The 25,378-nt window shown below is 34.7% G+C and overlaps 1 protein-coding gene across 1 annotated transcript in view; it reads right to left on the bottom strand.

Annotated features, from left to right (window-relative positions):
- NEGR1 (neuronal growth regulator 1) overlaps nucleotides 1-25,378 on the bottom strand; it is a 1,040,237-nt gene that overhangs the window by 600,901 nt on the left and 413,958 nt on the right. Inside the window, exon 2 of the mRNA XM_061411594.1 lies at nucleotides 975-1,207. Within this exon, the coding sequence (XP_061267578.1) occupies nucleotides 975-1,207 (233 nt within the window). The remainder of the gene's footprint in view (nucleotides 1-974; nucleotides 1,208-25,378) is intronic.

The following is a 25,378-nucleotide window of genomic DNA, read 5'->3' as shown; positions in this document are numbered from 1 at the left end:
AGAATAACAATCTTTTCTGAATGTAAGCCATGTAACATAAATACTTACTGTTGATTTTTGAAGAGTAAACTAAAAAATAATACCAGTAACTTGCTCATTCAGCTTTCCTGATAGGAATAAAACAGGCATTCACTGGCACTACATTATCATATAATTTGTTATTAGTTTTACTTAGAAATACTGCAATATCATTTTCAGTTCCATAGTATTCTATTTTTATGCATCCAGTACATGATTAATCTATACAGCACAAGGAAACAATGCAAAAGGGCAAAAATATACATTTTTAAATTTACTAGCATTTTAATTACATTTTCCATGAAAAGTAACGTGTTGAGGGTAAATATGCTCTTACATTTTAGCATGCAAGTTAAAGAAAATAATTTGCTGATTCTGTTTATATTTGGATATTGTAAGTTAGCTATGATTTATGATCTACTGGATGTAAATCAAAAATAAAACATTGTGAACCATATTTTTCCATTACTCTATATTTAATTAAAGTAATTCTAGAAGGGTGTTTCTCTTCATTGCAACTTGAATCAAAGTAAAAAGAAGCTGAATTGAGACAAAGTGTTGGAAAGCTTGAGGATTATTTTTAAAAAGTTACTAGTCATATTGCAAAAAGTTCTAATAGTTTAATGTAGCCATCACAGGTTATCAAAAAATTATTATAATGTATCAATCATGTATCTCAAAAATTTATTGAAGGGGTGATGCATAGGAAGAAACAAAATGAATCATATACAAAAGAATCATAATGTGGTGTTAATGGATAATTTTTGATCTCCGTAAGTAGGGATTTGTATGCCTATAATAGCCATTATACTTAATGGAATCTAAGAACATAAATCCCTGAAAACAGTGACAACGTAGCTTTCAACATTGTCAGTTACCTCTCAGTCATTCTTATATCCAAATACCAAACATTTCTAAGCACAGACCTTCACTATAGCAGATATGGAAATGAGTACCTTGCACAGTCAGATGCACCTGCATTGTTCTTGGTGTATGCTGAGTCTGAACAGAACATGTGTACGGGCCATCATCTGTCACATCTACATTCTGTATCTGGAGGCTGTAGTCCCTTTTATTCAATGTTGAAATTGAAACTCGAGGATCCACTGACCACTTATCACCTCCCGCAAAAATAATACTTGACCGATTCAGCCAGGCACCCTTTGAAGCTCCATCTTCCAAATAACACCTGCAAATTACCAGAGATAGAACATTATTAATCAAAATGAAAATGAGAGACATTATCTTTGTTCTGAGTGTATTTCCATATGCTGAATTATGGCACTGCCACAGATGCAAACATCAGACATAAACACAGGAGACATGAACACATTGGTACATTTTTCATCCTCAAAGCAAATATGAAACAATATCTTCACACAGTTCAGTTTAGTTTTGTTTTTTTTTACATGTGTCTGCGTGTATGTGTATTTTAATTCAAAGCCAGTCAAAATCTTTTTTTTTTTTTTTCAGTCTGGGGGACAAGTACATTTAAATAAGGTTAAATTAATTCAAATAACAATTTCAACACAAAACACATTTCTTTCTTTGAAATTATAAGAAGTAGAATAGGTTCGTTAGCTAGTCTGATTTAACCTAATCGAATTCTGTATATAATGTACCAGATGCATAAAACACAAAATGGTACCATATATGTTTATTTTTAAAATTATCTGAATTTGCAGAGCAGTAGACCTGTACACCAAAACTATAAACTGCTTTTTACTAATAATTTTGGTGCTGTAATTAAATGTAGCAAGGCTAATATAATACTTTTAGTAGTAAATTCTTGCCATCTTTTCAATAAACTGATCAACAGTTTTTCCAGAAAGCATTCTTTTATCCAACAATACTTACAGAGCACCTACTATTCAAGGGGCATTGCCTTTGCTCTCCAAAACTTTCAGTCTACTAAGGAAGACAATCTAATTAAGTCAACCAATGAATAAAGCACAGAAAGAATACTTTTATTAAATCAGATACAAGGCACATGAGAAACAAAAGAGGGGTACTTGACATAGAAAGGTTGTTACGAGTATAGAAAATGCCCAAGATAAGGAGATGAATAGTGGAAGATGTGATGTTCTAGACAGAAGTGCAATATGTGGATAATACCAGGGAAAGGTGAGAGAGGAGAGCCAAGCATTTCAAGCAAGTAGAAAGTCTGGAATATAAGCTAGGATGGATGAGAGATAAAATTGAAAAGGTAAACTAGACATAAGTGATAATAGAAAGCATGGTGATTATTAGTAGATTTTAAGGCTAAATCTGAAGTCATTTATTCAGAGTTGTAATTCTATAACAAAATTCAAAAATATAGCTTTGCATCCACCAGATATCACGCATGCCAAGATTTGAAACAGAAGGCTGTAGTCACGTATCAGTGATTTTGCTGAGGCCTGGAATTCTAAATTTTATCTTGAAAACACTGTGATACAAATTAAAGACTGGTTCTCTTAAATGAGTACAAAGCACAGCTACAGAATCAAAATACACATACAAGCAAATAGTTTGACAGCATTTCTACAGAACACCTTAGGGGACTGAAGGCAGCATTTTGAGATTGATACAAAATGGCAAGTTGAAAACAACAGAGTAGACTACTGCCAAAGGTATCAAACTAATCAGTGGGTGAAAAGATAAGGAACAAGATACAGTGCTGAATCTAATTTGCAGTCAGCTTCACCATCTACAGAATGCAAACTAGTAGAAGTCATACAGGTCACTGTTAATTGAAAAGCTTTTCCTGATGTATGTAATGAAGAAAATAAAACCCATTTTAATGACATAATTGAATAATTATAGTGTATTGTCATTCTTAATAATATGCTGAAAGAAGCTACAGGGGACAGTTTCCAATTCACAAGATCACATGTGTATTGGTATGAGTAGAACATGGAAACACCTGTACTAGGATTATGATAATCCCAATATCTACATTTAATATGTGGGTTCACCAAGCGTTTATTGTGTGACCTTTGCATTTGTGGCCTTCAAACTTTATCATATCTGGTGTTCCTAACAACACTGGGAGGTAGAGATCGCTATGCTCAATTTCATCATCAGAATAGAAATAGAATTTTTGAGTTAAATAACTTGCCCAAGCCACGTTGTTAGTCGGTGGCCAAGTTGAATTTGCAATCAAGTCTCATATCTTCACATTCAACGTCCTTTTCACCATAATGAAGATCAAAGGCTTTTAAAATAGATTTCAGATATGGGAAGATTATTAGAATGTTGCAGAAATTACTGCAAGTAATTTCTTATTTACTGAATGTGACCAACTGCTTAACCTGTCCTATTCTAAAGGAAGCAGAAAATTAATTATTAATGGACATTTTACCATGAAAGTCTGATTTAGAACACTCTGTCTGGTATTTTCCTTTCCCTAGAGACAGCAGCAGTTTACCTTTATTTGGGGGTGGGGGTATCAAGAAGACTACAAAAAGTAACTAGTATTTAGACATTGGGGTTTCATAGACCTGATCAGAGTTATAATTCTTAGTCTTATCATAAGTACTGCTCCTCTGTTGTTGTGTCAGGGATATTCACAGAATAACTTCTAACTTCTTCACTGAGAAAAACATGAAAAAAAGGATCCTTTATGTCTCCTTGGCTAAGATAATTATATTACATAAATTTTATTGACTCCAATCCAAAATTTTTCAAAACATATATTAGGAAGACCCTTTAATGAGACTCATGGTAAAAAAGCTGGTGTATCATTTCCTTGGATTTCTGTAGAACTGTGTCAGATTACTGAGGTAGAACCTAAATACCTCAAATTGCCATATATATGGGATTTAACAAATTGGGAACAGCAACACTTAGGCATGACTTTCTATTTTATAAAATTATTATATATTTACAGAGACTACAAGAGGATGAGATGGTTGGATGGCATCACCAACTCAATGGACATGAGTTTGAATAAGCTCCATGACTGGTGATGGACAGGGAAGCCTGGTGTGCTGTGGTCCATGGGGTTGCAAAGAGTCAGACATGACTCAGCAACTGAACTGAACTGAAGGTCAACTATAAGATAATTATGCAAAATGTATTACATAGGCATATACACATATGTCTCCTATCTTGCTCCTTTTTGTTCTCCACATCCACCCTATTTTTTTCCATTTATACAAAGAAATACTGCTTGATACGTATATGCTTTATTAAGAAGAAATTCTGGAAAGAAAGAAAGAGTTTAGGTATGGCAGAGGGTAACAGGAGGGTACAAGAAGGACAGAAGTAATTAAAATTAAGTTTTGTAATCTTTGGGCACCAAAATTTATTTTCCCCCCTTTGGTTGAAGAACTCTAGTGATCTAAAGATATAATCTGTTGGAATCCTGGCTCATGCAGAATTTATAATTTAGCAAGTATGATAAATTACATTCATGACTTGCCATCATGAAGATTAGAAAGTAAAAATATAGTAATTAAATTGCTGTAATAATAAATTATTATAATTATCTGAAGGCTTCTGGCTTCTGCCATTGACACCATTCTCCCCACAACAAACAGAATGAACTTCAGGATTTAAATGAAATCATCAACAATTCCTGGAATCAAGACTGCTTGGAGAAATATCAATAACCCCAGATACACAGATGACACCACCCTTATGGCAGAAAGCAAAGAGGAAATAAAGAACCTCTTGATGAAAATGAAAGAGGAGACTGAAAAAACTGGCTTAAAATCCAACAATCAAAAAACTAAGATCATGACATTCGGTCCCATCACTTCATGGCAAATAGATGGGGAAACAATGGAAACAGTGACAGACTTTATTTTCTAGGCTCCAAAATTGCTGCAGATGGTGACTCAGTTCAGTTCAGTCACCCAGTCATGTCCAGCTCTTTGAGACCGCATGGACTGCAGCACAGCCAAGCTTCCCTGTCTATCACCAACTCCCAGAGCTTACTCAAACTCATGTCCATCTAGTCAGTGATGCCATTCAACCATCTCATGCTCTGTCATCCCCTTCTCCTCCTGCCTTCAATCTTTCCCAGCATCAGGATCTTTTCCAATGAGTCAGTTCTTCATATCAGGTGGCTGAAGTGATTTTGAAGCCCGCCAAAATAAAGTCTGTCACTGTTTCTATTGTTTCCCCATATATTTGCCATGAATTAATGGGACCAGATGCCATGATCTTAGTTTTCTGAATGTTGACTTTTAAGCAAACTTTTTCACTCTCCTCTTTCACTTTCATCAAGGTGCTCTTTAGTTTTTCTTCGTTTTCTGCCACAAGGGTGGTGTCATCTGCAGGTGAAGTTATTGATAGATGACTCTATGGTGACTGCAGCCATGAAATTCAAAGATGCTTGCTCCTGGGAAGAAAAGCTGTGGTCAACCTAGACAGCATATTAAAAAGCAGAGACATTACTTAGCCAACAAAGGTCTGTGTAGTCAAAGCTATGGTTTTTCCAGTTGTCATGTATGGGTGTGAGAGGTGGACCATTTAAATAAAGCTGAGCACTGAAGAATTGATGCTTTTCAACTGTGGCGTTGGTTAAGACTCTTGAGAGTCCCTTGGTCTGCAAGATCAAACCAGTCAGTCCTAAAGAAATCAGTCCTGAATATTCATTGGAAAGGCTGATGCTAAAGCTGAAGCTCCAATAATTTGGCTACATGATGCAAAATGACTCATCTGAAAAGACCCTGATGCTGGGAAAGATTGAAGGCAGGAAGAGAAGGGGACTACAGAGGATAAGATGGTTTTATGGCATCACCGAGTCAACAGACATGAGTCTGAGCGAGCTCTGGGAGTTGGTGATGGACAAGGAAGTCTGGCGTGCTGCAGTCTATGGGGTCGCAAAGAGTCAGGTACAAATGAGTGACTGAACTGATCAACAGTTCCAAGCCTTTCTATTTCACTCATAAGTAAAACTCTAATCCTGATAGTGACCAACCATCCTACGTAATCTGACCACTTGATTCCTCGCTGACTTTATCAGTTCACACTCTTTCCCATTTACTCTGCTCTAGACTCTGGGTCTCCAGCTGTGCTTCCAATAAGTCATACATGCCCTTGCCCCAGGAAGTTGGTATTTCTGTTTCTTTTACCTGGAACTCTGTTCCTCGAGAGGTCTGCATAATGTATTCCCTATCTTCCTTAGGTCTCCAGTGAATTACGTAAAGTGTTAAATAACAGAAAATAACCACTATTCCCAGAACTCCCATGAGACATATTACCTGTTTACTGGGTTATTATTTTCTTTCTCTCCCTGCTAACAGTAAGATCCAGGAACTGTCCATTTAGCCACTTCTGTATATTCTAAGCCCCTATACATAATGGACAATAAATAGAAATACTTGTTGAGTGGATGAATGTGGGCAAAAATTAAGATGCTTTTAGAAGAAGAAATAATATGGTAAAGTGTATCAAAATTTCCAACGTGCAACCTGGTTCAGAAAGAAAAGTCATGGACATATTAACTATGACACTAAGTAATTAAACACGGATATTTGTGGCACAAACGATAACTGCCGTAAAATACAGAGAAAGGTCTAAGCAATTAAGTGTTTGGTGGGGAACTAAACTCAGCATTGAGTGAACAGAGTAAAGTGGTTAGTGGGGGTTAGAGGTCAGTTCATAACTACTTGAAATAAGAAAGATCCACAACATTTATCTCTGTACTTGAGGAACCACTTTAAGCCAGTAAATATTCTGTTTAGTACATACTGGGCACTTTGTTAGGCACTTTACATTTCGTATTCTATTTAATCCTCACATAAACTTATGAGCCAGACACTATTATCTTCATTTTATCTACAAAGACATTAAGATACTGGGAAATTGTAACATGAACAAAGCCAATCAGCCTGCACTCTTAACCACAGTGATAGACTATACTATTCATTCTTAGAGTCAGACAGCAGCAAGGGTGAGGGGTTCTTCTGTTTCAGATGGAGGAATTAATATGTGAGGGATAAGTGGGTAAAACAAAGATGATCAGATCATTAATAGGGGAAAGATGAAGTAACAATTCTCAGGTTACAAACTTGGATCATTTTTCATCTCTGGACTTCCAAATAGAACATTTTAACAGCTAGTGATCTAGGATCCCTTTGAAGTCTAGACAATGAAATAATATGAATAAAAATGTTTAGCAATAAATATATCCTTTAATTGTGTATGACATGGATTTTCTTGAGAGATTTTTTTTTTTTTTTGCTCCACTTAAAAAATCTGCTAGACTACCTACTTTATAGGGACATGAGTGAAGCAGTTCTAAAAATACCCTCCTCAACATAAGCTGTGCTCACACCAAGCCAGTTATCATGACAAATACTTAAATTTTTTGTCAATCATCTGGATGTTTACATACACAGTTCCAAACATCTGGTTGTTGAAAAATTTATAGAAAATAACTTTAATAGTTCATTTTGTTCAAGATTGTTTAAACCTAAACTTAAGATAGTTAATACTTTTCTAATAAAACTGACATTGCTGCATCTAAACTCTTTTAAGGAATTCCTTTATAAATGGCATTAATACACATTGTGTTATGCAGCTCTGCTCAGTCATGTCCAACTCTTTGAGACCCTACGGCCTGCCTCCTGCCAGGCTCCTTTGTCCATGGGAATTCTCCAGGCAAGAATACTGGAGTGGGTTATTTCTTCCTCCACCAGGGAATCTTCCCAACCCAGAGATCAAACCCCTGTCTCCAGTGTCTCCTACATTGGCAGGCAGATTCTTTACCATTGAGTCACCCAGTAAACCCATTAGTACACATTAGGCAAGTCCTTATTTTGGGGGGTATAAAGTCCCACTTGGTGAGGTGCTAGTTGAACGAAATGATGTTGGAATTATCCTAACAGACTCTGTGACGCTATCTCCTGTGTGATTAAATCTGAAAGGTAGACATCAGAGAGCTTAGTAGAAATGAGCATATTTGGGTTATTTATTTTTTTAAGTTGATTAAGAAATTAAGCCTGTGACTGCCAAAGGATGATTGTTTTTCCTTTCATCTATCTAATTCCCTGTAACACGTTCCCCAAACATAAGCCTTAGCACCATTTCCAGTACCCTACACAGCAGGATTTATTCAACTCAATGGAAAAAGACTAGCATTTCTCAAGACATGTTGATTAATGAAAGCTCCTATTAAAGGTACTAATTAATAAAAGAAAAGTACAATTTACCTTGGATTCAAAGCTAAATTGTGTGCAAATGATATTCCTGTGAAGGGATTGGCCAGCTACCTTCACAGCTGTCTTTTCATTGTATCACAAAGTTCTAAATTTGACAGAAGAACATTCAAAAGCACAGAGAAAAAATAAAAAATTCAGAACCTCATACAACCTCCAAGCTAATTTTGCATACAAAAAGAGCTTTGATATCCTGGTTTCAAGCCCAAAATGAGGTAAGGAGAGTAAAGCAGAGATTAAACAGAACAGAACAAATTCTATCCCCTCAGCCACTTGCCTTTGTTTTTAAAGTGTTCTCTTCTTAACGTGTTTCCTGCCAGTTATTCCTTAGATAGTATAATAGATATGGATATATATATGAATAAGGATATAGATATAAATATACACATATATTTATATAAGTATTTGTAAGTCATACAATTACATAATGTGCAATATTCCCTAGAAAATAATATTATATATAATATTATGATTGATGGTATTTTGAGTTACCTTTTAATACTTCTGTGGCAGAAGGTACTCTGGTGCAGAAACACTTATTATCTTTTTGTTTTGTCATGTGTAGGGCATGTGTGACTTTGTCAAGAGAAATCCACAGAATTAGCAATCTGTCCAAAGATCTTCTTTATTAAGTGAAGCACTCACACTTACAGATGGTGACAATTATATTTTAACATATATTTAAAGAAATTTCTAAGTGATAAATGCACTTGTGCAGGAAACAATTCAATATTACTGTGTAGACAATAATATACTACTACCAGTATGACCTGTCAGTTACTATTCTAAGCACATTATATCTACTTCTCTTTCAATCTTTACAACATCCATTGTGATAGGTATCATCAAGTACTATCATTTTGTCCATTTTTAGAGAGAAGGACATGAGGTACAAATAAGTCGTGTAAGTTACAAATGATATGCTTATTGAAATTTGTAATGCATGGCATTAACTTTATTATGACATAATTTCATTTAACCTCCAGGAATAAGTATATAACACTAATGACATATGTACACTTATTTTTAGAATGGGAATTATGTCATGCAGAGACATTACTTTGCCAACAATGGTCCAGCTAGTCAAGGCTATGGTTTTTCCAGTGGTCATGTATAGATGTGAGAATTGGACTGTGAAGAAAGCTGAGCACCAAAGAATTGATGCTTTTGAAACTGTGGTGTTGGAGAAAACTCTTGAGCATCCCTTGGACTGCAAGGAGATCCAACCAGTCCATTCTAAAGATCAGTCCTGGGTATTCATTAGAAGGAATGATGCTAAAGCTGAAACTCCAATGCTTTGGCCACCTCATGTGAAGAGTTGACTCATTGGAAAAGACTCTGATGCTGGGAAGGATTGGGGGCAGGAGGAGAAGGGGACAACAGAAGATGAGATGGCTGGATGACATCACCTACTCGATGGATGTGAGTTTGAGTGAACTCCGGGAGTTGGTGATGGACAGGGAGGCCTGGCGTGCTGCAATTCATGGGGTCACAAGGAGTCGGACATGACTGAACTGAACTGAACTGAAAGTATATTTTAATTTTTAAATAGTATATTTTTACCAAAAAACCCAAATAATATTGATTTCTTATTTTGTGAAAGAAAAACAATTTCCTATATATTTTATTCTAGCACTTCTTTGAAATAATAAAGGTACTTTAAAAATGTATTGGACAAGAGATTGAAAGTTATGAGCTACTATCTAATTATAACACCAAATTCTCAAACATACATATTTTTAATATTGTAAGTCAGAGAAAAGAATACTGAAAATAATGAATGTTTGAAAAAAGGTTTTCTTTGTTTTCTCATACATTCTATATCTAATTCCTAAAAGATGTGAACTTTAATAATGATCAAGCAATGGCATAAATGCATATCTTTGTCTTAATTAATGCACAATTTATAATAAGTCTGTACTTTAAAAAACATATGTAAGTATATATACATACTTACATATGTTTTATACTTATATATACTTATATATGCAATACTCAACATTTTAAATGCCTAATGTGAACATGAAGTCACTTAGTCATGTCCGACTCTTTGTGACCCCATGGTCTGTAGTCTACCAGGCTCTTCCGCCCAAGGGATTTTCAAGGCAAGAATACTGGAGTGGGTTGCCGTTTCTTTCTCCAGGAGATCTTCCTGTCTCAGGGATTGAACCTGGGTCTCCCACATTGTAGGCAGACGCTTTACCGGCTGAGCCACCAGGGAAGTTACTAGGCCAAGTCACCAGTGCTTCCCTGGTGGCTCAGGCGGTAAAGTGTCTGTCTTCAATGCAGGAGACCTGGGTTCGATCCCTGGGTTGGGAAGATCCCCTGGAGAAGGAAATGGCAATCCACTCCAGTACTATTGCCTGGAAAATCCCATGGACAGAGGAGCCTGGTAAGCTACAGCCCATGGGGTCGCAAAGAGTTGGACACGACTGAGCACACTTTCTTTAAATTCCTAGAAGTTCATCAAATATTGGTTTTGTATTAATCTGTAAATTCCAAACACTTAAATCACTCATTTTAACTTGTAATTAAACCATATTTTCCATAATACTATAAATTGCTTTATCCTTTTTCTCTCCATTGTCTCATTTAAGTCAAGCTTCCATGTTAGCCTGTCTATGTTTAGAAGAGGTAATCACAAGGGGAGTTTTACATTTAGGGTGTTTCAATACATTATAAACCACTCAACATATGAATTAAGATTCATTCAGTAAAATAGGCATGGATAGAGTAATACTGACTAAAGTAAAAAAGTCTTAGTGCAACATACTGATATTTTTGGACTATTACTAAAAATTTAATTATGATCATCTTGTCTTATTAATAATAATAAATTCCATTTTCTGAATGAAATGATGACTAGGTTAAATGGTATGGAAAATACATTTATATGATCTCATTTAACACAAAAACATGAAAGTATGATGGATAAAGGATAGAAAAGATAAGGCGCTACCTATTTGAGAAGTTAAAGACTAGCTTTGTTCAAAGCTGATACAAGAATCAGTAATCAGATTGGGAACTTTTTTTGTTGTTTCTACTTTTTACATTTTGAATTCAACTAAACCAGCTTGCTTTCTCCCACATGGACCTAAGTGTGAGATAGTTGGATCTGGAAGGGCTTCAGGAGTTTTGTTAACTGGCAGGTGCTCTGAACCACTGTGGGGAGAATTCTGTCTGCAGTGCTGTCTCCCTGGCAGCTGCTTCCTGGAGAAGTTGGACTTTCACCTGAGGAGCTATAAAAGGAATGAACACTACATTCAGAATGCAGGTGGGAGGTGTTTAAAATAGCAGTATCAGAGAAGGAGAATGCAGCCAGGTCCAGAGAAGCGACAGAGATAAAGCTCTAGGGTCCAGGCAAGTCTCTCTATACCATCTTCTTAGGGATGGAGCCTCATATAGATGCCTCACTCTTAAACAAGGGAACAACAACACACACACACACACACACACACACACACACACACACACGGAACTCTGTACCCAAAGCAATATAAGCAATTCTAGTGCCCTCCACCAAACATCTACTTCTTTCCATTAAACATCTTTGTGTTTAAATCATTTGCAAAGTATTCTATTTGCATATAAATACAGATGATAAAATAAGAAACATAACAAATGGATATACAGAAATGTTACAAACTCAACTGTTTTGTCAAACTAAGTATATGCTACTTTACAGCATCAATAAAAGCAAAAATAATTATTCTCTGTGTCTTTGCTTATGTTGACCTTTAAACTATCTACTGGTCACTGATGGAGTTTTCTTCTTGCCTTTTTTTTCCTAATAAAAAGTATTCTGTGCACAAATTTTATTTTATGAATAAAGAATGAGTACATAGCACAATTAATTAAAACCAGCCTTGCAATCATTAACTAAAGTAGCCATTAATCCATATTTATCTGTCCTCTCTTGAGAAAATTGACTAAGTCATATTTCAATATGAGGTATGCCTTAAAATACAAATTAGGCAATGTATCCCAGAGAGAAAATAGTGTACTTTTTTTTTAATCTGCTTCCTGCAAACAAATTTGTTTTCTCAAAATTTGTTAAAAGTTAAAAATAATCTCAAATTAAAGTTTTTGTTAGATCACAGGGACACATTATATGTCCTTGAGAGGCAGCGTAGTAGAGTGATCAAATTATAGTTATTGTGTGTGTGTGTGTGCGTGTATGTGCGTGCGCACGCATGCGCACACACACACGTGCACATGCTTAGTCATGTCTGATTCTTTGTGACCCTATGGACTGCACAGCCTGCCAGGCTCCTCTGTCCATGGAACTTTCCAGGCAAGAATATTGGAGTGGGTTGCCATTTTATACTCCAGGGAATCCTTCTGACCCAGGACTGAACTTGTGTGTCTGTGTTTCCTGCATTGGCAGGCAGATTATTTATGTATGTTGGAGTCCAAATGTTAATTTCTTGTGTACTAGCAGTGGGACGTAGGGCAAATTAATGTGCCTTAGTTTTCTCATCTATAAATTTGGATTTGTAAAATTATTTGACAAGATTGTTAGGATGTTTGTTAAATGTACCTGGTAAGTGTGTAATTAAGGGCAATTATCATCAATCACCTCCCTACAGTTAACTTGATGTTTAAAACAAAACAAACTACCACCATCCTCAATGACCAAAATCCCTTATGCTGTGAAATATAATTTAAAGGAAGAAAAAAGAGCCATTCAGAGTTCTGGCTTGGTAAGAGCAAAATGTTACTTATCTGCATTGTCATCCTGGTGCTGGTTCATGAGAAATAATTTTTACATAAATGAAGGTCATACCTTAAAGTACTCCTATTTTACCTTCCTTGAACTTCCAAATAAGCTTTTCCTTTTTTTTTTTTTTTTAAATTTCCTCATCTTATAGGCAGAACATGTTAAGAAAAAGAGAGCTTCAGTGTTATTACCTTTTTTAAAAGTTATATTGAAACTTAAAACTTATGTTTTAGATATCAACTCCCTGGTTTATTAGCAATTACTTTGGGCAAGTAAACTCAACTCAAAAGTAACTATTAAAGCATTACTCACATATTTGCAAAATGGAGATAGCACCACTTATACTAAGTAATTCCTATTTTGGTAAAAGATTAAATGAGACTGTGCACAGGAGATAGATTTATAAAGTTTTAAGGCAAAATATGTATATAAGTACTTTGTAATTATTATAAGGTTTTATGAGTTAGTTTCCCTCGTAACTCTAGGACATGGTTATGCATCTCTATTTGCAGATTGCATGAGTACAGCGATCTTCCCAAACTCAGGGTGATAAAGTAAAGGTGAGCAATTGCTTTCTTTTTGCATTTATGATCCATAAAATGATTTTATACACTATGTAAAGTATTGCATGCTTTTAAAATGTCAACTAAATTTTTTATCATAAGCTAAGTTCTTTGCAGAAATTATAATTTCTGATTACTATAAACATGGATATATTAAAATAAAAATGTTAATCCTCACTTTGAATGTGTTAATTCTCACTTTTAAATGCATCCAAGAATGTACATAACAGTGATACCAGTAATTTTAAAAAATTAAAAAAAGAACAAGCTCTGTCTTTAAAAAAATGCTACATTGTTTCTCTTTCTCCTTAAACTCATATTTTTAATCCACTTTTGTCATATAATTTGATCCTAATCTAATTTTAAAAATTAAAATCTATTATTGATACCTTATCTTCTACAGTATAATTAAATATGTAAATTGGCTATAAAAATTCATATGGCTGTTAAGAATCTAAGTAAAAAATATTATGGAGGAATTTACTTTTACAGTCATTCAGTTCAGTTCAGTTCAATCGTTCAGTCGTGTCTGACTCTTTGTGACACCATGGACTGCAGCATGCCAGGCCTTCCTGTCCATAACCAACTCCCAAAGCCTACTCAAACTCATGTCCCTCAAGTCAGTGATGCCATTCAACCATCTCATCCACTGTCATCCCCTTCTCCTGCCTTCAATCTTTCCCAGCATCAGGGTCTTTTCCAAAGAGTCAGTTCTTTGCATCAGGTGTCCAAAGTATTGGAGTTTCAGCTTCAACATCAGTCCTTCCAATGAATATTCAGGACTGATTTCCTTTGGGATGGACTAGATGGATCTCCTTGCAGTCCAAGGGACTCTCAAGAGTCTTTTCCAACACCATAGTTGAAAAGCATCAATTCCTCGGTGCTCAGCTTTCTTTATAGTCCAACTCTCACATCCATACATGACTACTGGAAAAACCACAGCTTTGACTAGATGGACCTTTGTTGGCAAACTAATGTGTGTGCTTTTTAATATGCTATCAAGGTTGATTATAACTTTTCTTCCAAGGAGCAAGTGTCTTTTAATTTCATGGCTGCAGTCTCCATCTGCCATCATTAATAGTATACAATGGAACAAGTTATATATAATACATTTTGATAAATACTGAATTTTTTTATTTTACATAATTAATCATGGATATCTTAATAAGTTGGTTTTATCTATAGACATAGAGATAAACTTTCTAGCACAAATGAGGATACTATTTGCTTACATGAAATAGAGTGTAGAATCAATTCTGGGAAATCTTGTTTTTTTAAGTAAAACTATGAAATGGAAAGAATCCTGTTATAGTGATGCCACTCCACTTTTTTAACTCCATCTGAGTGATATGATAATAATAACCTATCATCAAAAACACTACCAAATCTGTATCTTTTACAACTCTATTATACATTCATATAGGTGTTCATGAAGGTGTGTTGAAAGCAAATTGGAAACTGCCTAAATTATAATAGAATTTAGCAGACTAGAATTATTATATCAACATTGACATCAATGTTTTATTTTTACAATATTATTTGTATCGGAGTATAGTTGATTAACAATGTTGTGTTAGTTTCAGGTATACAGCAGTGATTCAGTTATACATATACATATACACATTCTTTATTAGATTATCTTCCCATATAGTTTATATAAAATATTGAGTAAAACTTCCTGTGCTATACAGTAGGGCCTTGTTGACCATCGATTCCATATAAAGTAGTGTGTATATGTCAATCCCAAACTACTAATTCATCTGCTCCCCAACCTTTCCCCTTTGCTATCCATAAGTTTATTTTCAAAGTCTCTGAGTCTGTTTCTGCTTTGCAACAAATTCATCAGTATCATCTTGTTAGATTCAACATATAAGTGACATACTATGATATTTGTCTTTGTCTGACTTACTTCACTTACAGTGACAATCTCTAGATCCATCCATGTTGCTGAAAATGGCATTATTTCATTTTTATGAGAGTAATATTCCATTGTATACACACACAACACATCTTTATCCATTCTTCTTACAATAGACATTTAGGTTGCTTCCATGTCTTGCCTATTGTAAACAGTGCTGCAGTAAACACTGGTGCACATGTATCTTTTCAAGTTACAGTTTTATCCAGATATACACCTAGGAGTGGGATTTCTGGATCACATGGTAACTATTTTTAGTTTTCAAAGGAACCTTAATACTGTTCTCTACAGTGGTTATACCAATTTATACCCCCAGCAACAATGTAGGAGGGTTCCCTTTTTTCCATACCTTCTCCAGCATTTACTCTTTGTAGACTTTTTGATGATAGCCATTCTGACTGGTGTGAGGTGATACTTCAGTGTAGTTTTTATTTGCATTTCTGTAATGATTAGTGATGTTGAGCATCTTTTCATGGGTTTTTGGCCATCTCTATGTCTTCTAGGTCTCTATGTCTTCCCTGGTGGCTCAGATAGTAAAGTGTCTATCTACAATGTGGGAGACCCAGGTTCAATCCCTGGGTTGGGAAGATCCTCTGGATAAGGAAATGGCAACCCACCCCAGTACTCTTTCCTGGAAAATCCCATGGACAGAGGAGCATGGTAGGCTACAGTCCATGGGGTCGCAAAGAGTCGGACACGACTGAGTGACTGCACTTTATGTCTTCTGTAGATAAATATCTATTTAGATCTTCTGCTCATTTTTTGATTGGATTGTTTGTATTTTTGATATTGAGTTGCATGAGCTGTTGGTATATATTGGAGATTTATCCTTTGCTGGTTGTATTATTTGCAAATATTTTCTCTCAATCTGTTATCTCTCTTTTGTTTACGGTTTCATTTGCAGTACAAAAGTTTATTTAGGTCTTCTTATTTATTTTTTGTTTTTATTTTCATTATTGTAGGAAGTGTATCCAAAAATAAATTGCTGTGATTTATGTTAAAGAGTGTTCTTCCTGTGTTTTCTTCTGAAAACAGTTTTATAGCATCCAGTCATACATTTAGGTCTTTAATTTACTTTGAGTTTATTCTTTGTGTTTGGTGTTAAGAGAACATTCTAATTTCATTATTTTACATGTAGCTGTCCAGTTTTTCCAGCACCACTTATTGAAAAGACTGTCTTTCTCTAATGTATATTGCTCCCACCTCTGTTGCAGATTAATTGACCAAAGACGTATGGATTTGATTCTGGGCTTTCTATCCTGTTTCATTGCTCTAAGTCTGTCTTTGTACCAGTACCATACTGTTTTAATTATTGTTTCTTTGTAGTAGAGTCTGAAGTCAGGGAGCCTGATTCTTCCAGCTCCATTCTTCTTTCTCAAGATTGTAGAAAAGAGTGCAGAGATTAGATCATGTAAAGCTTTATGGCCCATTACATAAGAATTTGCATTTTGTTCCAAAGACAATGAGGTACCTTATGGCCAAGAAGAGAGTAGGTGGTTCCTAGAGTTAGGATAGTTATGGGTTAAGAGATGTTTTATAATAAATCTCTTTTGGGAACCTTCCTATACTGTTGGTGGAATGTCATTTAGCATAGCCACTGTGGAAAACATATGGAGGTTCCTCAGAAAATAAAAACTGAGTTACCTAATGATCAAGCAATCCCACTTCCAGTTATATAAAACTCTAATTTGAAAAGATACATGCATCTCAATGTTCACTCCAGCACTACTTAAAATAACCCAACACAATGGAAGAAAACTAAATGTCCATCAATAGATGAATCAATAAAGAAGATGTGGTACATATACACAATGGAATATTATGTGTGCTCAGTCACTCAGTCGTATTCATCTCTTTGTGACCCTGTGGACTATAGCCTGTCAAGGCTCCTCTGTCCTTGGAATTTTCCAGGCAGGAATATTGGAGTGGGTTGCCATTTCCTCCTCCAGGGGATCTTCCTGACCCAATGGAATGTTACTCAGCCATAAAAAAGAATGAAATAATGTCATTTCAGCAACATGCATGGATCAAGAGAACACCAATATTTTATAGAGTCTCTTTGTTTCATTTCCTTTAGTTTTTATACTTTGAACTATGCTTCATGATATGATTCTGTATGTTTGAGAGATTTAGCAAAAGATGAGTCCAAAATCAAGAGGTAGGAATTAGAAACAATTCTCTCAGATCTATACTCTCTGGTAGGCCAATTTTAGATAAGAGCACATATGAAAATTTAAGTCAAAAATTCATTTAAAAATTATGTATTTCAATAAGGGCTTTTAAAGTCCTCATATAGCCTAAGGACATTTATATCATAGTTTGAAACTTTTTGATACCTGGCATGCTATATATTGTATCTTTTCCCACTATTAAACCATTTAACTACATATTTAAAGCTATCGGCATAGTTTCCTCTATCTTTTCTCCTTTTCAACCTTCAGCTTCTATCTGCCTAGGTATAGGAAAAATAGATAATTGAATCTATGTAAGAATTATTAGAATATTAGTTTACAGATTGACTGTAGTGCCCTGAAGATATTCTTCGTGAAGAACATGGACTTGTTGAATAATTGCTTAAAGAGTCTCACTTCTTTCTATTTCAAGTGTATGCTTAAAGTCACTGGAAATCTGAGCCCAGCTACATTAAAATTATCTATTTATCAGTAAATTAAAAATAATTAACTAGTCTCTTAAAACCACTGATAAGAATGTCTTAATTTGCTAAATGTTCTGAGTGCAATTATTTTTTTTTGTTTACTCAACACTAAAACACATTTGAAGAAATTTAGCCAATACCTATGTATTTTAAATATGTGTTATTAGTCTCTTCAGTTTATTTTCCTCCTCAGAACTCTAAAATACTTTATTTTTTCTCCATGACCAGTTCTTTCATTATTGTTAAATCTTTGCTGCTTCAAGACATATCTGTGTGCTTCAAAAGTTGTGTTTTTTTTGCATGTGTGTGTGTGTTGTGAGAGAAGGGAGGGAGAGACATATTCATTGTAAAATGCATAATAAATGAAAATGAATATAATTACAAGAATAGTAAAGGATAGCAAAATCTGAATATGTAACCAACATATAATTTATATTATTTTTCATCTGAGTGCTTTCTTTACAGAAACTATCAGAACTTCTACAAATATTAATCCTTTTCTTGCTAGAGGATCCATCCAGTAGTCTCATCTAATGGACAGCTGACCCTGTCATATCTCAGTGTCTGGCTGGCTCAGGAAAGCAAGTGCCTCCAAGGAATCTAAAATTCTACTGTGATTTAGGAAAAGCTGAAATTTCAGCCATGACTTTCTCATTTCTAGATTGCTACATATTTTCCTAACTTCATGACTGAATCATCTCCCAAGGTCAGAACTCTTGTGATATTAGTCACTACTTCCTTGAGTCACTATAAAAATCAAATGTGAAGAGTAAAGAAGAAAGCCATCACTATAATGTTCTCTAAAAACAGATTAACTGAAATATGGGGAAAATATTCATATGGTTTCTCTAAGGTAAATTTACATTGAATTCAGAACAACATGGGGTAGAATCACAGTTATTGATGCTGACTAGCCTTAGGAATCTGGGGACTGCTTAATTTTTCTAAGCTTTCACATTTGATTCTTTAAAATGGGGATAGCAATATGTACTTGAAGAAGGTATTTTGTGAAGCTTAACTGAAATGTCTCAGGTGACAAGACTTAAACACCTCGCCTTAGGTGTCATTTCTTGAAAAGCCCTCCGTGACGTCTGCTCCATGCCCCTAGACAGTTTTAAGGGACCTTTCCTAAAGCTTGCATTGCCTCCAGTGCGTTAACTATCTTGCTTTATTGCCCTGCACCGTAAAATCCTTTGCTTGATTATATCACCCATGCTAAACTGTCAAAGATCTGACTGACTTATCCACTATGATGACCAGTAACAAGCACAATATCTATTACTGGTTCTTGCCTGTAGAATTCCACAGACAGAGGAGCCTGGCAGGCTACAGTCCATAGGGTCGCACAGAGTCGGACAGGACTTAAGTGACTTAGCACGCATACTTGCAGCACTATTACACAGTCAGTGTGTGAAAAAGCATGTGTATGTATTGAATAATATAATACCTGAAATAAGAGATTGGGCAAATATTCTATAAAAGAGAAGAAATCACATTCTTCTGGATATACCAAAAGGGTACAAAGAGTCCAGAGTAGGTTTAGTATTAGTACAAGAAGAAGCACTGGCATTCACCCTATTCCCACTGTACTTTAGAGCTTTTGCTGCTGATTATTCTAAACTGAGACACACACACAAATCTCTGGATTTCCTCTATGGTTTCAAAATGGAATATATCATTTGGAGCAAACAGGAATGCCCACTGTTTATCAAGTTTGTTTTTACCTACCTGTGTAGGTAAAAATACAGTGATACTATAGGTAAAAGTATGGTGATACTATATATATCACTTAGTGAGGCCAACTTCTAGCTTTGATGAAAGTAGAACAAACTCCTATTTGTCTCAGAAAAACAAATGGAAGCCACTCACAAACACAATATATTTTTTTCTTAAATTTCTGGAACATGAGAAAAATGCTCAAGGGCTGGGTTAAGTAGATAGTAAGGAGAAGGCATGTAAAAAAAACTAAATAAATGAACAAATCTTTGGTGAACATGAAAAACCTTGCTCATTTGGTCCTGATTTGATTGGAACAATATGATATTTTTAATTGTTGTCCTTACACATATAAAGATAGGTTTTTAAATTTTTATTTGATGATCTACAAACATACCCAAATAATATCCATACTTATCTTCTTCCTCCAGTAAGCCTTTCATTTCTCAGCAAAAAATAAATGTGTCACTCACTCTGCTTAAATGTATCTGCATTTTTGTGCAAACACACTAGCAGTTGCTTTTAGTATAATCTGTAGTTAACATAATAAATATTTGGGGAATGTAATTAAATGTAATAAATACACCATCATAATAAATTAGAGAAGGACATGAAGAAGAATGGAAATTGAGTGCTTTCTAAAATTAGAAATTTTAAGTTTGGTACCTCCTATAATTTTAAGGGTTACTACATTTGAAATTCTTTTTTATTATTTCATCCTTGAAGACCCTGTTTTATTCTTGAAATGGTTTCTATGTAAGACACTTCTTAAGCGTTTACAATTCTCTACCTTAAGCTATTGATCTCTCACATAAAGCTGTCAAAATCTTTTATGAAAATCGAATTGCACTATATCCACATTTCTTTTCACAGCGTGTTACATTCAAGCATCCCAGCAAGTTAGTTAAGCACAAACTGCCTTGTAAAAATCATGTTAGAAATACAGCCACGCTTTCCCTACTGCCTCTTCTGTTACTAACATTTCACAATTGTCTTTGCAATCAATATTGAACATACAGGACTATTGTTCCCTGGCTTGCTTGTCTCCTGAGTTGTAGTTCACCACAACTCGATTCTTATTCAAAAGGACTTCATGGATGTCATACTACATTTACACATGAATCTTTTTTCTCTCTAATTGGACTCTAATTATGAGCTTTTGAAAGAAGCTAATATATCTTTCTTTCTGTTTTCTTTAAAATACGGGTTTATCATAAGTATGTCTTCAGGATTTCAAATCAACACTGCACAATTCTTTAAAGGCCTACCTTATATTTTATGTACTTATTACAAAATAAAAAAAAGATGGATTGTAAAATAAATATAGGGCTTTATGGAGAGCTAATAGATTTTAAAGTGACATTTTACGGAGTTACATATAATGAATGGATTTAATTTCTTTTGAAACACACATGAGTCCAATAATTAAAGGAAACTATTTTTGGCAAAGTATACTTTTGATTTTTGCCAAACTTCAAATTGTCTTATAAATAATGAGAAACATTTGTCTTTCATCTTGAGCAGTGACTGAAAGTCATCATTATCTAACAGATGCTCAGTGACCCTTGTGAAACCAGGTGGTCATCCCAATCAGCTATTAATGGGCAGGCGGCTATGGCAGGCAAGTCACCAATATAACCACCAATTAAATTCCACTTTGTATTTGACAGAAAACAAGGTGAAACTGAGATATACCTATCTAAAGTTACTGAGAAATAACCACACTTCAAAATGAATTCAAGACTTTTATTTTGAGATAGTCTGAGTCAATTTCCATTTCAATTTCTTCAATAAAGTAAAAGGCAAAACAAAAACTCCTTGCTTTGAATAAGCTTATGATCAACAATGGAGGATATGCAAAATATTTATACCAGGACAGATGTGATAGAAGTGCTCTAAGACACTTAATGGTTTATAGAACTTTAAGAGAGTTGCCATGATATCTCACTGCATTAGAAGAATTAGTAAAACTACCTTGAGATACAGAGGTTTGAGACAGTTCTTTACAGACAGGAATCTTTTAGAGAGTTAGAAAAGGGGATGAATCAGCGTTGTCAACAGAACAGTTCTCGGCATGAGAGATCAAGAGAAGCACAGGGAGAGAAGTACAAAATAGGAAATGAGGTTTAGTAGAGCATGCAATCTGATATGATTGAATAGGAATGTATGAAAAAGGGGAGAATAAAGTTCCAAAATTCATCGGGAGGTGAATGATAGATTTCATATGCTGACCAGTGAATTTTGGAACAATTTCAGTAGGTAGTAAAGATGTTTTAGAGTAGATAAGGGATATCTTTGAAGGAATTAGGAGGACTTTTTATTATATTATTATATCATATGAACTGGATAGTAAGCTAAGTGATTTCATATATTCTATGCATTATAATTCTCAAATATATATTATTATCCCTTTTTATACTGAAAAAATAGGCTTCAGAGCTATTAATAATTTTCCCAAGGGAGGAGAATCAGAACTACTTTTAATGTTCTACCTTCAGTCATTCAGTCATTTTCCACAAGAAGTTATTAAGCTCCCTACTTGTTTTCAGCATTTTTGACAAGGGATACAGAGTTGGAAATATATGGTCCAGAAATTCTAGAAATTACCAGAACAGCAAGGAGACACAGGGGTAAACAGATCATAAAGATATACTGTGATGGGTAATATAATGCACATAGGTAAAATATCCAAAGAGGATTAAAAAAAGGAAAGCATAAATCCTCCTTGTGTAGTCTGAATTGAGATGAGGATTCTTAAGCCAGGCAGAATATTTAGTTAGACGCTATGATCTTAGCCTGAAGTTGTGACATTCTTGATTGACTTGTCAACAAAGAAAATTCAAAGGAAAAGACAGATAGGGGGTCATGGTCGAGGTAGAAATTTTGGTCTTCAAAGAGATGAGAGATCAAGTTTAAAAAAAAAAAAAGAGCAAACAGATGGCATTCTTTCTAACTGTACGCATTTAGATATCTCAAAAAAGAATACAAATACAATTAAATCTAGGGAAATTAGAATAAGGACTTGGCTTGAGGGCAGAGGTAATAAATTACTTTCTTTAAGATGTCGCATTTGAGGCACTGTTGGCATCACCAAGAGGAGACGGTCAATACATAATTATAAATGCAGTGACTGGGAAAGAGGCACGCTTGGAGATGTTTTTACAATTTATGTGAGTATGATCATGCTGCTGGTGGTGGTGGTGGTTTAGTTGCTAAGTCGTGTCCAGTTCACATGACCCCATGGTCTGTAGCCTGCCAGGCTCTGCTGTCCATGGAATTCTCCAGTCAATGATACTGGAGTGAGTGGCCATTTCCTGCTCCAGGGGATCTTCCCAACCCAGGGATCAAACTCACGTCTCCTGTATTGAAGGCAGATTCTTTACCCCTGAGCCACCTATGGGAATAGGTGAGGGAAAGGACAGAAACTTGGAGATATTGAATATTGTAGTATTGAGAATAGTAGGAAAATCATATTCAAACATGAAAGCCAAGGAAAGTTTTACCAAGAAGGGGTATTTTTTGTTTTTTTAATTTTCTAACATTATGAAGAAGTCAAAAGAGGAACTGAAAAATATAACCTAGATGATTATTTCTCAGTAGCATTACTGAGAGAAGTTTCAGTGGAGAGGTGATGATGTAAGGATGTAAGCCTTTCAGAAGGTTTTATTGGAGAAGAAGAATCAACAGAAAAATATAGTTTCATCAGTGCTCAATCATATTCTTTTTATAAGAACTAGATGCATGTAAAGTGGGACCTTTTAATAGCATTCCCAATCTTCCTCCTTTTCAATCTCACTGAATTTTGATGTTTCTAAATATTCATCCTTTAGTTTACTACTTATATACAGAAGGCTTTAATTAGAGATAAAGCTGACCAAATAGATGATCTTGTGCATCCCTTGAAACTGGAAATCACAAACTCCCTATCTGGTCATTGTTCAACTAGTAGGTATCATTTAATTGACAACAATTTTATTAAAATAAAAAAACTAACATTTTTGTTTTAAAGCTTCTTTAACATCTAATCAATATTCCTATTCTCAAAGTATTATAATTTCCGTATCCTTTATTTCTATCTCATTTAACTAATTTGGATAGTTATAAATACATGGATTTAGGATTTAGGACCAGCATATGACACTGTTTCTTACTCATTTAGGAACTTAAAAGATAATAATGGTTAGATAGTTTGTCTTCTCCTCATTATATTTTTAATTATTGTGTGCAGAGGGGTATTTTTAATCATTAAACTCTTACATTTCTCCCCATTTCTTACTGAAATAAAAAAGTTACTTTATAGTCAGCTATATATATGGGTATATTTGAAGAGCAAAGACAAATCAAGGAAGGAATAATTTACTTTTTTTTAAGAAAAAGGGCTTTCACATAAATTGATTTACTGCATACTGATTATCATGAATCCAACTTCTCTATCTTCCTGAGACATCATACAATACTGTTCATAAATTTAGGCTTTGAAAAGTTGAATGAGATTATTTTAAAGTTGTTTGGATATAAGCCTAAATAAAATGGAAGACGCTTACAAAACCTTGCTGACCTAAGCAATTACTGGGATAATTCACATAGATAATAACTTCAGAACTAATGAGAATTAAATTGAGGATGAGGGAAGTGTTGGAATAATCATCATTTTTGACGATCTATACTTTTCTCACTTCCAGAAAGGAAATTGGAAGAACAAAGATATTAGAAACAAAAATCCATATAAGCACATTTCTGAAAATACACAGTGCAAGATACAATGAATTCTAATAAAAAGTATTACTATCTTATATTTGTCAGTCATAGATAGTAGATGATCAAGTGATGATTACAATCTTTTCATCATTAGTGATATTCTAAACACTAATCAAATATTCAAAAGTACTTTATAAAGTTGCTGCTATTGCTATATTTTACAGAATAAGATGAGTCCTAAGGAAATTAATAGTCCAAAGTTAAAAACTAGATATAGTAAGAACAGGGATTTGAACTCAAGGTCTAAATGATTCCAAATTCCTCGCCCTTTCCACCAGACTCTCCAGACTAATACAAACGGTAATTTTCTAAAGAATCTTTCAGTTTACCTATATGTCACTAAGCAGCTCTTCTCTCCTAATACGTTACAGGAAATTGCCTAAATGTGGCCAGGAAATTTTTAAAAAAAACAACAGCTTTTTGTTTAGGCCATGGTCAGATTTTGCCTGGGCCCAAAACACAGTAACAAAAGCGGGGGATGGACAAAAAACAACTACTGTATTGAAAGTAATTGCTCTTACATATTAGTGGATAATATCTTGAAAATTAACATTGCTATTTCCTTAGCCTATAGATACAAATGCAGTGAACTCAGAGCTCTGGAATCATCTGACAAAACAGACTGCTAACTCCCTGAAGGCAGCCTTGACCAAAGGTTAAACAGGCTTCCCAACAAAGCAAAGGAAGAAACTGTGGAGTGGTTCTATTCACTTATACACATGTATCTTACATAGACTTTCAAACTCTTTGTTTGCTCACTTTTTGGTACTCCAGACAGCATATTAAAAAGCAGAAACATAACTTTGCCAACAAAGGTCCGTCTAGTCAAAGCTATGGTTTTGTAGTAGTCATGTATGGATGTGAGAGTTGGACTAT

Source organism: Bos javanicus, chromosome 3 (genome assembly GCF_032452875.1).
Source record: "Bos javanicus breed banteng chromosome 3, ARS-OSU_banteng_1.0, whole genome shotgun sequence".
NCBI classification, from domain to species: Eukaryota; Metazoa; Chordata; class Mammalia; order Artiodactyla; family Bovidae; genus Bos; species Bos javanicus.
This window is presented reverse-complemented; position numbering and strand designations above follow the sequence as displayed.